Source organism: Pseudorasbora parva, chromosome 21 (genome assembly GCF_024679245.1).
Source record: "Pseudorasbora parva isolate DD20220531a chromosome 21, ASM2467924v1, whole genome shotgun sequence".
Lineage (NCBI taxonomy): Eukaryota > Metazoa > Chordata > Actinopteri > Cypriniformes > Gobionidae > Pseudorasbora > Pseudorasbora parva.
Genome location: NC_090192.1, coordinates 5,390,772 through 5,403,029, shown reverse-complemented (window position 1 = coordinate 5,403,029; position 12,258 = coordinate 5,390,772). Strand labels below are relative to the sequence as shown.

At 43.4% G+C, this 12,258-nt stretch overlaps 1 protein-coding gene across 1 annotated transcript in view; it reads right to left on the bottom strand.

Annotated features, from left to right (window-relative positions):
• Nucleotides 1–12,258, bottom strand: part of LOC137056514 (uncharacterized) — a 159,755-nt gene that overhangs the window by 137,415 nt on the left and 10,082 nt on the right. Inside the window, exons 7-12 of the mRNA XM_067430637.1 lie at nucleotides 11,036–11,187; nucleotides 8,080–8,230; nucleotides 7,139–7,289; nucleotides 6,880–6,953; nucleotides 6,453–6,561; nucleotides 6,191–6,327 (exon numbers count right to left, since the gene is read on the bottom strand). Of these exons, the coding sequence (XP_067286738.1) occupies nucleotides 6,191–6,327; nucleotides 6,453–6,561; nucleotides 6,880–6,953; nucleotides 7,139–7,289; nucleotides 8,080–8,230; nucleotides 11,036–11,187 (774 nt within the window). The remainder of the gene's footprint in view (nucleotides 1–6,190; nucleotides 6,328–6,452; nucleotides 6,562–6,879; nucleotides 6,954–7,138; nucleotides 7,290–8,079; nucleotides 8,231–11,035; nucleotides 11,188–12,258) is intronic.

Here is a 12,258-nt window from a genome sequence, read left to right as displayed (position 1 = left end):
GCAAATTATGCCAATGTTGAGGGCATGTGTCGATGCCTCCTATTGATGAGACTTTCATGAGCTAGCTCTCTTTGAGGGAAGCATCGAGATCAGCCTTGCCATCCAGACCACTGAAAACAATGTCAAATCTGAATGGCAGTGCATACACGGCAGCAGGTCAGGAAGGGGACAGACATATGAGGCCTCTGCTCATCCTGTTGTAGATATTTTTTTTATTAGCACAGGTTAGGCGGTACTGATGGTGAGTGTGACAGGGTATCTCTCGGTCTGGGAGTCGTTTTGTTGAAGCTTCTGCTCCCTGGGATTGTTTATAGTCTGATTATTGATCTCACTCTTATGAGCTTGTTTTGTTCATGTCAGTGTTCATGCCATCAACTGCCCCCTCTCATATGAGTCATTCTGCTGAGGCCTCCGTTCTCTTAAAGCATTTGTGACAATTTTGTTTGAAAGTTTTGCTGCAGAGACCGCTGCTTGGCTTTGAGCTCATCTAGACTTTGAATTTTTTTTTTTTTTTTTTTTGTAGTGAGTTTTGTTAGGCTTCCTCTTGAGACTTTCTGCGGAGTCCTCAGCTCTTTGGAGCTTCATTCAAAATGAGCATGCTCTGGTTGAGCTAAACTGATACTCTTTTGAGAGTGGTTTTGCAGAGTGATTTTGCTCTTTAGAGTTTATGCTTAGCCAAAGCATATGCCTGTGGCAAGTGTAAAGCTCTGATCAGAGCCTCCCTGGCTATTATCAGGGCTATGCTAAGTGGCTTCATGTTGTATGGCCCGTGAAGAGCCTCCATGATTTGGCTTCCAGGATGGTAGGTGAGTTTTTGGTACTCTCCTTGTGTGCTGGCTCCCTGGCGTGGAGTTATAGCAGGCCTTCAGGGATATATATATATATATATATATATATATATATATATATATATATATATATATATATATATATATATATATATATATATATATATATATATATATATATCCCATCCCCAGCATGGTGGCGTAGGCATTCTCGTTACCCATAGTGCTTTGCGCTATATGAGTTCCCTTTTTAAAAGAAAAATAATGGGTTACGACTGTAACACTGGTTCCCTAAGAACAAGAAACAAGAAACTTTTTTTTCTTTTTGCTATGCTTCAGGGCTGCCTGCCTCATCCCTTCAGACGAAGCAGTGGATGACATTCTCTAGGTGCCCCTTTTATACGTCCGGGTCACACTAGTATGATGTCATGATTGTCTTCGGCCAATAGGATTGGCGTGATTTTACAACTGCTTTAGCCATCAGTCACATTAAGGCGCTCAACATAACGCTTGACACAGTGTCTTATTCCTTGTTCTCAGAACTGCACATACTGTAAACTATGATGGAAAAACATTTACTCAATAAATTCTTGCAACAAAAAAAAACCCATGTGACTTTGCTTCATCAGTGAATGTGATTGGCTTACTGGAAAAACCAGTGGACCAATTTTATTTCATAGCATCTTAAATGTTGGTCAAGTCTGTTCCCAGAATCTAGCACCATGACTGTGTTATTAAGGCTCATTGCCTGGGTTGGTTATTACATGTTGTCTGTGCGCTCTGAGATGCAAATCATTTTCCAGATAGCAGCAACTTCCATTTCCCTATCTGGGAACTCGAGCTGCATCGAAACGCTGTGAGAACGCCTCTGCGTGATTGCATCGTGAAGCGCGTGTAGAACCAGTCCAATCAGGAGATCGAACGTCATAGGCGGGTGACGTCATCGACCGGAAACTATAAAGCATCCGCGAACACAAACAGAAACTAGTTTCTGTGCCTTCAGCAAACGATCTGTGTGAACCTGTCTGTCTATTTGGTGTTTTTGTCTATCTATTAGAGAGAATTTTCCACCTTTCCACCAAATATATCTGATATAAATATTGTAACATAAAGAGAAAATGGAGATTATGGCGAGTGAACAGCATTTCACAGTGTGTTCATCCCTGCCCTCGTTACATTGCAGGTGGGGATACACATTCATTGTGTGTGGCTTGTTTGGGAGCGCAGCACACTCAGGCAACCCTCGACGAGCATTGTGAGCGGCTTCCGTTAGGAACGCTGCGCTCCCGCCGGGCACTCTTCGAGAAGGGTGCTTTGGCTCGTGTTCCCCACGGCTCTGGTCCCTCTGGTGCCGAGGCAGAGCGGCGGCTTCAGTCGTGGGGTTCACATATGGACCTTACAGAGGGGTTTGAGATGGGCCCAGCCTTATCTCAGCCCTCACCTGTACCGTCCAGTGCCTCGTCTCGGGGTTTGGAAGCCTGCCTTGCGGTTTCTTCCTCCCCGGGTGGGGCACCGGTTCTCCAACTATCCAGCTCTGAGGAGGTGGACGTTGAGAGCATCGCGACTGAAGACTCGCCACTTCAGTCACCCGCTAGTGAGGAGCTCATTGAGGTGCTCACGAGAGCTGTGGCCAGGTTAAATATCGACTGGCCGGCGGAAAGATCTGAATCCCATCGAAATTGAGAGAAGGATAAATTAGATGAGCGATTCCTGCCCTCTCGTGCAGCAGAGCCTCAACGTCGGGGCCTGCCGTTCTTCCCCGACCTGCACACCGAGTTGTCTAGGTCATGGAGGAAACCGGCATCATATAGAGTGTTCAGCCCACAAACATCTGCATATAGTAATATATTAGGGCTGAGACACTATTGTTATGGGGCAACGCCGAAGGTCGAAGAGACGCTTGCGAGTCATCTCTCGCCTTCAGCTACATCGTCCCTGGCATTACCCACCAAGCCGTTAAAAACAACTTTGGCGTTGGTGGGTAAGGCATACTCCGAGTACGAGCTCCTCACATAGGGCGCATCAGAAGCAGAGTGTTGCGGTCCGTGCTCCCCCTCACAGAGACTGGGGGGCGGGGCGGCGCTCGCAGACAAAGCCTTCGAGGGGTAGGGCTGTTCTGAGGACAGTCCTTATCACCAAAAAAAAAAAAAAAAGCCTCGTCGAAGAAGTCCTGACGCCAGACGGCTCCGGACGATGGTGGTGTTCCCCTCCGAAGGAAGTCGGTGCTTACCTCACAACACGGTACCCGTCTCCCTTTAGTGCCCACAGGGGGCCGCGCTGCCAACCCCGCCGCAATGTCGGGGCGCAGAGGGTCTGCGCGGGCCACCTGATATATCTCATTGGGTCCTGCAGATAGTAGAAAGGGGGTACTCGATTCAGTTCAGAAGGCGACCAGCTCCTTTCAGCGGTGTCCTACCTACAGAGGTGGGCCCGGAGCAGGCTCTGGCTATGGTACAGGAAGTAGAGACTCCTCTGCAAAAGGGGGCTATAGCAAGGGCTCCTCCTCCCAGCAGAGAGTCGGGGCTTTTCAGCCATTACTTCGTTGTACCAAAGAAGGATGGAGGGTTGCGCCCGATACTAGATCTGCGTCTTTTAAATCACTCTGTAGCAAAGCTCAAGTTTAAGATGCTTACATTCTGACAGATCGTGTCTCAGATCAAATCCGAGTATTGGTTTGTGACCATAGATCTCAAAGACGCATATTTCCATGTCTCCATCCTTCCACATCACAGGAAGTTCTGAGGTTTGCCTTCGGGGGAGAGGCATACCAATATCGAGTACTTCCCTTCGGTCTAGCACTGTCACCCCACACCTTTACGAAGTGTGTGGATGCAGCCCTGGCGCCGTTGCGTCTGCAGGGCATCCGCATAACTCAATTACATCGACGATTGGTTGATTTTGGCTCAATCAGAGCAGATGGTGGTTCAGCATCGAGATGCTGTTCTCACACACATGTCGAGGTTGGGGTTGAGACTAACCGCTAAGAAAAGTGTGCTTTCTCCGGCTCAGAGGACCACCTTTCTAGGCGTGTTGTGAGATTCGGTAATTATGCGGGCGCAATAATCGCCGATACGTATAGCATCGATCCTATTGGCGGTGAAAGAACCAAAGCTAGACCGATCTGTCACTTTGAAGCAGTTCCAGAAACTTTTAGGCCTCATGGCAGCTGCGTCCAACGTAATACCTGTTGGCCTGCTGAACATGAGGCCACTGCAGTGGTGGCTCAGAACCAAGGGGTTCTCCCTGAGGGGGAATCCACTCCGCGCGATCAAAGTCACTTGGTGATGCCTTCGTGCTCTGGTCCTGTGAACAGATCCTGGGTTTCTATCCCAGGGACCTGTGTTAGGGGCTCATGTTCGTCGCGTCATGCTAACGACAGATGCTTCTCTCACGGGGTGGGGGGGCGACCATGAGTGGTCGCTTGTCCCAAGGTCTATTGCAGGATCATCAGCAGCTATGGCACGTAAATCGGCTAGAGATGCTGGCTGTGTTTCTTGCTTTGAAACATTTCCTGCCCGACCTCAGGGGCCACCATGTGTTGGTCAGATCAGACAACACATTGGCGGTCGCCTATATTATCCATTAGGGGGGTCTGAGGTCTCGCCCCTTGTACAAGCTGGCACGTCAGATCCTCCTGTGGGCCCAAGGGAAACTGCGCTCCATTAGGGCAGTCTTCATCCCGGGGTTCCTAAATCAAGAAGCAGACATCCTGTCGAGGCAGGGGCCGAGCCCCGCTGGGGCTGGACGCCATGGTACAGGAGTGGCCGAGGCTGCCTCTATACGATTTTCCCTCGATTGCTCTGCTTCCGGGAGTTCTGGAGAGGGTGGGCCGGGACGGGGTCCGTGTGCTATTTGTGGCCCCGTGCTGGCCTACCAGATTTTGGTTTTCAACCCTGATATCTCTCCTGGAAGGCTCTCCCATGGAGATTCTGAACAGGAGGGACCTCCTCTCTTAAGCGGGCGGGAGATTCCTTCATCCCCGCCCGGAGTTATGGAAACTGTTGGCCTGGCCTCTGAGGGGGCTAGGCTCCTAGAGGAAGGTCTCTCGACTGAGGTTGTGGAGACCATCCTTCACTCCAGAGCTCCGTCCTCAAGGAAGCTGTATGCACTAAAATGGAGATTGTTCTCAGTGTGGTGCAGAGAACGCCAGTTGGACCCAGTTAACTGCCCGGTTGGTACAGTGCTGGAGTTCCTGCAGGCAAGGTTCTCAGCAGGGTTGACCCCCTCCACAATAAAGGTGTACGTGGCGGCCTTAGCTGCTTTCCACACTCCTTTGGGTGGAGTGTCTTTGGGAAGACACCCGCTAGTTACACTATTCCTCCGTGGCAATTTAAGGTTGAGGCAGGTGGTACATTCGAGGGTCCCGACATGGGACTTGGCCATTGTTCTCTGGGGCTTATCTAAGGCCCCTTTTGAACCCATTGAAGAAGTGCCAGACAAGTTCCTGACACTCAAAACCATCTTTTTACTGGCCATTTCGTCCCTTAAAAGAATTGGGGTCATTCAGTCCCTGTCGGTGGGGCCCTCATGTCTAGAGTTCGCACCTGGCATGGTGAAGGCTTTTCTTCAGTCCAGATCAGGATATATTCCCAAGGTTCCTACGAGCCCTAGGGGTCCTATAACTCTACAATCCTTCTGTCCTCCTCCTTTCGTGACGTCAGACCAGGAAATTAATCTGCTCTGGCCAGTTAGGTTGCTTGATACTTATGTCCACAGAGCTGCCCTGTGGAGTAAGACTGATCAGCTGTTCGTCTATTCCGGAGCCCCAAAAAAGCGGGGCACCAGTATTTAAGCAGAGAAGGAGCAAGTGGCTGGTCGAGGCCATCTCGCTTGCTTATGAAGCGGCCGGACAGCCGTCTCCCCTGGCTGTCCGGGCGCATTCTACTAGGGGCATGGCTGCTTCTAAAGCACTTCTGTCGGGGGCTTCCCTCCAAGATATATGTAATGCGGCAGGTTGGTCCTCGCCGCTGACTCTTGTAAGATTCTACGATCACTTACTTCAGGCTGTTTCAGAAGCTAGTTTCTGTTTGTTTTCGTGGATGCTTTATAGTTTCCGGTCGATGACGTCACCCGCCTATGACGTTCGATCACCTGATTGGACTGGTTCTACACGCGCTTCACGACACAATCACGCAGAGGCATTCTCACAGCGTTTCGATGCAGCTTCTCGTTCCCCTCAGGGAACTAGGGTTACATACGTAACTGAGATGTTTTCTATTTACTATATAATGTGCCAATTTCCCAGGAAGGGATGATTTTGGTCTCTTAAACACATGGAATGGAAATTATGCTTTATTTGCAATTTTATCATATACGTTAAATTTGCAAATTTGGATGGAAACATAGCGAGTGATATTGTTTTTAAGCATCATTTTGACGGCAAAAAAATGTAAGTGAAATACCTTGGGAGAGTCCAGCTGCAGTTTATATTGATTGGATCTGAGTTGAGATGCAAAGACTTGTCCTTTATGCTTGTATCTCGGGGCTCCTAGAATAGCAAAGCTGGCCCTTGACATTTTTGCAGTAGCCATCGAATAACCTTCAGGCAAAAGGCAATAGTTAAATAATATGTATATTCTGAGTTGTATTTGCTGTGTAGAAGAAAATGACTAAATCTTCTGAGTACTGAGTTGAGTTCAGTTTGAGTGTTTCAAAGAAGCTCACCTAGATAGCTGTCATGCTCAGTGCCTGTTAGAAAGGGGAAGTTTGGAAAATATTCCTGACATCCACCTTTCCATTGGTAAGCTCCCACAGCACTCACTAACACGCTTCCCTAAAGAAACAAAAAAACAAAGAAAAACTAAACTGAACTGGGTTTGGATACACAGAGAACATCTCAATATACCCAAATCATGCCTTTTTAGTAATAAAATAACTATACAAAAAAAATATGTTCATTACAAATGCTGAATAAATATAGCAAAATGTTATCTTTGGGGTCATATATGAATATAGTTTATTCCCATTATGCAGTACACATACATTTTCAACCTTTGTAAAATCTCTGTTGAACATATAACTGTACTGTAATCATTCCCTTGTTCTGAAGAGTTCAATGTTAAGGATCTGGTAAATCTGTATATTTATTTACATATGGTGTGAAAGCTGCACTGAATCCATCCTGTGCAAACTCCATTCTGGAGGAATCACCTGAAGTCTGGGTTCCTGCAACAAATCAACAAAAGTTAGGAAAGAAAATCTTGAAAGAAATAACTGGGTGAATGTCATTGACATTTTTAGGTAAAATCCATTTATTTATAATAATAATAATAATAATAATAATAATAATAATAATAATAATAATAATAATAATAATAATAATAAATTGCAATACAATTATAACTACATACCTTCAATGGCAATAATGTTTTCTTCCAGCTTTTGAAGAATATTATTCAGTGCATTAAAGTCTGTCACTTTGAACACGTGATCAATATCTGGATCAGAAGCAATCATATTCAACTCCTCTTTTGCACGAGGACTATCAAAAGCAGTACCAACCTGGTTACAAAGAAATTATTGTAAAAAGTATTAACAAATGCATTGAAATTTGAAAAAAATAATTTTATATATATATATATATACTAACGTGTGAAAAGTGTGTGAAAATACTAACATGCCTAAGACTGCACTGTACAGTCTATGTTTATAATAATTGTATTATCAGCTCTGTGGCCACAGTGAAATTAATAACAAAATTGTCATAGAACAGTGAGAAAGAACAGTTTATTTGACACACATGATAGGCAGGACGAGATGGTAGGAGAGGAGGTGAACACAGTCCAACAGAAGGCAGAGAACGAAGCACCAAGACTTGACTTGTCTTGAATCACACAACAGTTAACATAGTCCAGAACAACATATGACGAAGTAAAACAACGGGCAAAGAAAGCACATGCAGCACAAGGTTAGCACAAACACAACTCATTTACATTTGCAATTAACTGGCAAAACATGAGGGAAAGAGAACACAATAAATAGGGAGCAGAGAACATGAGGAACAAGTGAGCGCACTCAGAACAATGAAGACCTGACAATGGGTTAAACAAGGGGGCATTGGAACAGGAAACAAGGAGGATGGAAGAGACATACAACAGAGAAACAAAGCACAAATAAGAAAACATAAAACCAAGACAAGACAGACAGAACAGACAGCTGAGAACCCTGACAAAATATCAGATTTAAACAAAGCTATTTGTACCATTTCAGAATTTATAAGACATAATTCAACATTTAAGGTTCTGCTGTCAAGAGATAGTAATGGCATAGTATGAGATGAAGAAGAACGAACCCCGATAGCAAATCGTGTTATTTTCTTTGCTTTTGCCTCTGATGATGCCTGTGTCAACAATTTTTTGTCATGTGACACTCCATCAGTAATAACAAGCAATATTTTATTTGCTGATGATCTTGCCCCTCCATTTTGTGTAAATAGGTAATTCCTGGGTATTTGAAAAGAAATTAGAATTAGTCAGGGTCAGTCAATAAAATGACCGATAAAGACCCTTACAGTAGATTTACAATGAGGAGGGACCTGAGCCCGGTCAACTCGATCTCACCACCAATTTGTACGTATTTTTACAAGGTGGCTAATTTGTACGTAATTACATAACTTGTATGTCATTTGTATGATTTGTCTATACTGCAGTGACATTTAGGTATTAAGGGTGGGATAAGGGGTAGGTCATTTGTATGAAATCATACGAATTGACCAACTCATCAAATATGTATATTTTAGCAAAAATCGTGAGCTCGTACAAATAAGTATGAATTAGCCACATTGTAAAATACAAAAGAATTTGAGATCGAGCAGTGAGACATGAGATTGGCCTTAGCCAGTAAGTAACCCACAAAAATACTCTGAACACTGGTAGAGATCCTGGCTCACTACACATTGGGTCACTGATCCAACGGTATTGTTACATATTAGGCTAATTGTTATATTACAATGCTAGCACTTTGTTGTAAATGACAAAGCCTGACCATGTCACTGCTGATTACCTGTTATATTCAATTACAGCCATTGCAACCATTAATTCTGCCATGTTCTCACTGACACACACTCAACTCAGCAGATTGGGGCATAAAGAAAATCCCAAACTTTCCACTGGTATTTACGACTTTGTGGTGCTGTTCGTAAATACAATCTTTACGACATGCCTTGAACACACCATTAGTCCTTGTTAGTCCTTTATATCAAGCTCCTTTCACACTTGTCTTTTATGGTTCATTTGCTTGTGTCATGGATGTCATCTCTCTCATCTCAAGTCTTCCGTCTGTTCGTGTTGGCTTATTCTCTGTTCTGGTTTTGCTGAGGACCAGCAGACGCAGTCATCTCTCTCTCTCAAGTTCAGTCTCCCGTCTGTGTTTCCTGTTCGAGTTGGATTACTAAGGCCTGATACATGCTTAACATCAGCTCTTTCTACTCTTCCTTAGTGAATTGAATTTGTCAATACATAACTGTTTGGTTATTAAACTTGTGAAACTCATTCTGCGCTTGAGACCTATACTCTACTAGACTAAATCTAGACGCACCCTGGCAGCAGCAAATTTGCTGCGAGTGTCGTCTAGTAACTCTCAATTCACTTCTGAGCTGTAAACGCCAAACTCTGGTCGCACCAATCACATTGTGTATAGAGTCGGTGGGCGGGGCATAATATAATGACGGCCGAGTTGCGCGTGCTCTTGCTTCTACTAAACACAGAAACTGGCGAACAGCGGACTTTCGAATCAGCTTTGACCGCAACTTGGAGTTAAGCTTTTCTCTGAGAAAAGAATGGCACTGAAGTCATTCTTAAGAAGGGAAGATGTGTTTTGGGGTTTTGCCGACCGGATACGTCGAAAGTTTAATCTGTCAACAAGCTCTGCTTCACCATTCGTTGCTCTGGTTGGTTGTATATCCAATTGCGAGCACGCCGTGCAGAGGGAGTTTGAAAGACAACCGTTTATCCCGCCCCTCGGATTGAGCTGTCAATGGTGAGTTTCCAGACCAAACATCTTGATGTGGGTCTGGCTTATCAGGCTAATACTTCACAGAAGTCAATGGGGCCAAAAATAACACTGGGTCTCTGTGATTGACTGTAAACATACAGTCAAACCAAATATAATTCAGACACCAGATTTTTATATATCTTTTCTTCTCTTTTTTTTTCGAGTGGGTGCAGGATACTTTAGTTAATTTATGTAAGTGAGCATAGCAAAATAAAGTAAGCTGTGACTAATTGGCTAATTGTAATCCATTACATACCTTATATTAAAGTTATCTGACAAAATTATTTTATTCTGACACAGTTTATTTCTGAGTTCTTTTCATATTTTATTACTATTTTCTAAACTATAGTGAATTAACCGAAGGTGATTTGTGAAGTGAATATATAGTGAATATATAGAATTGAAGGTGTCTGAATACATTTTAGTTTGACTATGTACATACATACATACATACATACATACATACATACATACATGTATAAATGTTCCACACACAAAAAAATAAATAAAAAAATAAACATATAAATTTGAAGCCAGGAGTGAAAGGGCTAGTAAATAATGACAGAATTTTTGGGGGGTGATATTCATTTAACTATGTGTTCACTAACTTTCTATCAATCTGCTTATGCTTTATATTTACAAATAATTAAACAAAAATTGCTTTTTTTCCTTTTCTAAATTTAAAAATCCAGTTTATTGTGATAGTTGTATTCGTCTTGTTGACTTCAATTCACACTGTGTCTGTTTTATTTACAGCCTGATGCTTTACATTTGAACTCCTAAACCGCCACACTAATGGGCCAAAACGTTTCCAATTTACAATGTGTTGTTCTGTTCGGTCAGAACAGAACACATCCCTTCTGTTCGGTCCAGGACTCGAACCTGGGTCCACCGGCAGTAGAGTCGGATGCTCTAACAAGGAGGCTGCAACCTCTAACGTCAGTCACTAGAGCTTCTCTTGAGGTCAGAGGAATAGGGTTTACTCGCACAGCAACTACTACCTGCTGGCCTCTGTTACACTCACCCCCCTAAACCTCACTCCCATCCGGGTCACTGCACCAATGTAACCCCTTCTGTTTGGACCGGGACTCGAACCCTGGTCCGCCAGCATTAGAGTCGGACGCTCTAACAAGGAGGCTAAAGGCTGCAACCTTAACATCAGTCGCTAGAGCTTCTCTTGAGGTCAGAGGAGTGAGGTTTACTCGCACAGCAACTACTAGCTGGCCTCTGTTACAAATGTAATGAACAAATCTTACACAAGATGTGTGATGCCGTTTGCGGTGTAAGTACTATCTCCATTCTGGTACTGTATATTTGTCACTTTAGATTCCCATGAGCTGTCTTGAATTTTGAGTTGATTGAAATCGTAGTGAATAAAACATCCTCTGGAGTACTGTCCTATGGCAAACTGTAAACCAACAACAGATAAACTGGTCAGTAATGTCACCCTTTTTACTGACAAAAGACACTCTTGAAATAAATAAGGTGTTTTGCTTGTTTATAAAACCACAGGCTAAAGTTAATACTGATAATCATTAAAATGATTTTGAAAGCTTTTCCTGTAACACTACAGTACGGCTGCACTAATATGCATTAATTCATGCTTAACTAATAGCCAGAGTTAATGTGTGACTCATGAAGAGCTAAACCATTTATTAATGATTACTATATCAGCAACTAATAAAGATACGTGATTACATTTAGTTAAAAGTGCCATAATGTATTAATTCCCTAATGAAATATTATATTATATAATGTACATTTGTTACGTTATACTTGCTAATTACCACAACGGGTCAAAGAATGCATTTCATCTTCCAGTTGTTTGCTTTAAAGGTATAGTTCACCCAAAAATTTGTATTTAATGTTAATCTGCTTACATGAAGGGCATCTAAGATGTAGGTGTGTTTGTTTCTTCAGTAGAACACAAATTAAGATGTTTGACTCCAGCCTTTGCTCGTATAATCCAGGTCAATGGGGTGTTTTTGCTGCTGCCAGATTTCTTTTAAAGCGTCGTAAATATGAACATGTCACTCCTATTCTTAGATCACTTCATTGGCTGCCGATTTGTCAGAGAATAGATTTTAAAATTCTCCTCTTCGTCTATAAATCCCTTCATAACAAAGCGCCTGTCTATCTATCAGAACTCGTTCACTCCTATACTCCTTCCAGAAGACTCCGTTCTTGTGACCATGCTTTGCTGGTCGTTCCACGCGCTAGACTGAAGCGTAGAGGTGAGCGTGCATTTGCGGTAGCAGGGCCACGACTCTGGAATACCCTGCCTTTAGAGATCAGGCTGGCCCCTACCCTGTCTATTTTTAAGTCACTGTTAAATAGTTTCTATTTTCTTTAGTGTACTGATTACCCTGATGTGTTTGACTTTTAAAAGTTGTGCTTTTTATTTTTTACTCTGTTCTGGTTTTATTTCTGTATGTATGCTATTCTTGACCTTCTGTAAAGCACTTTGGTCAGCCTGGGG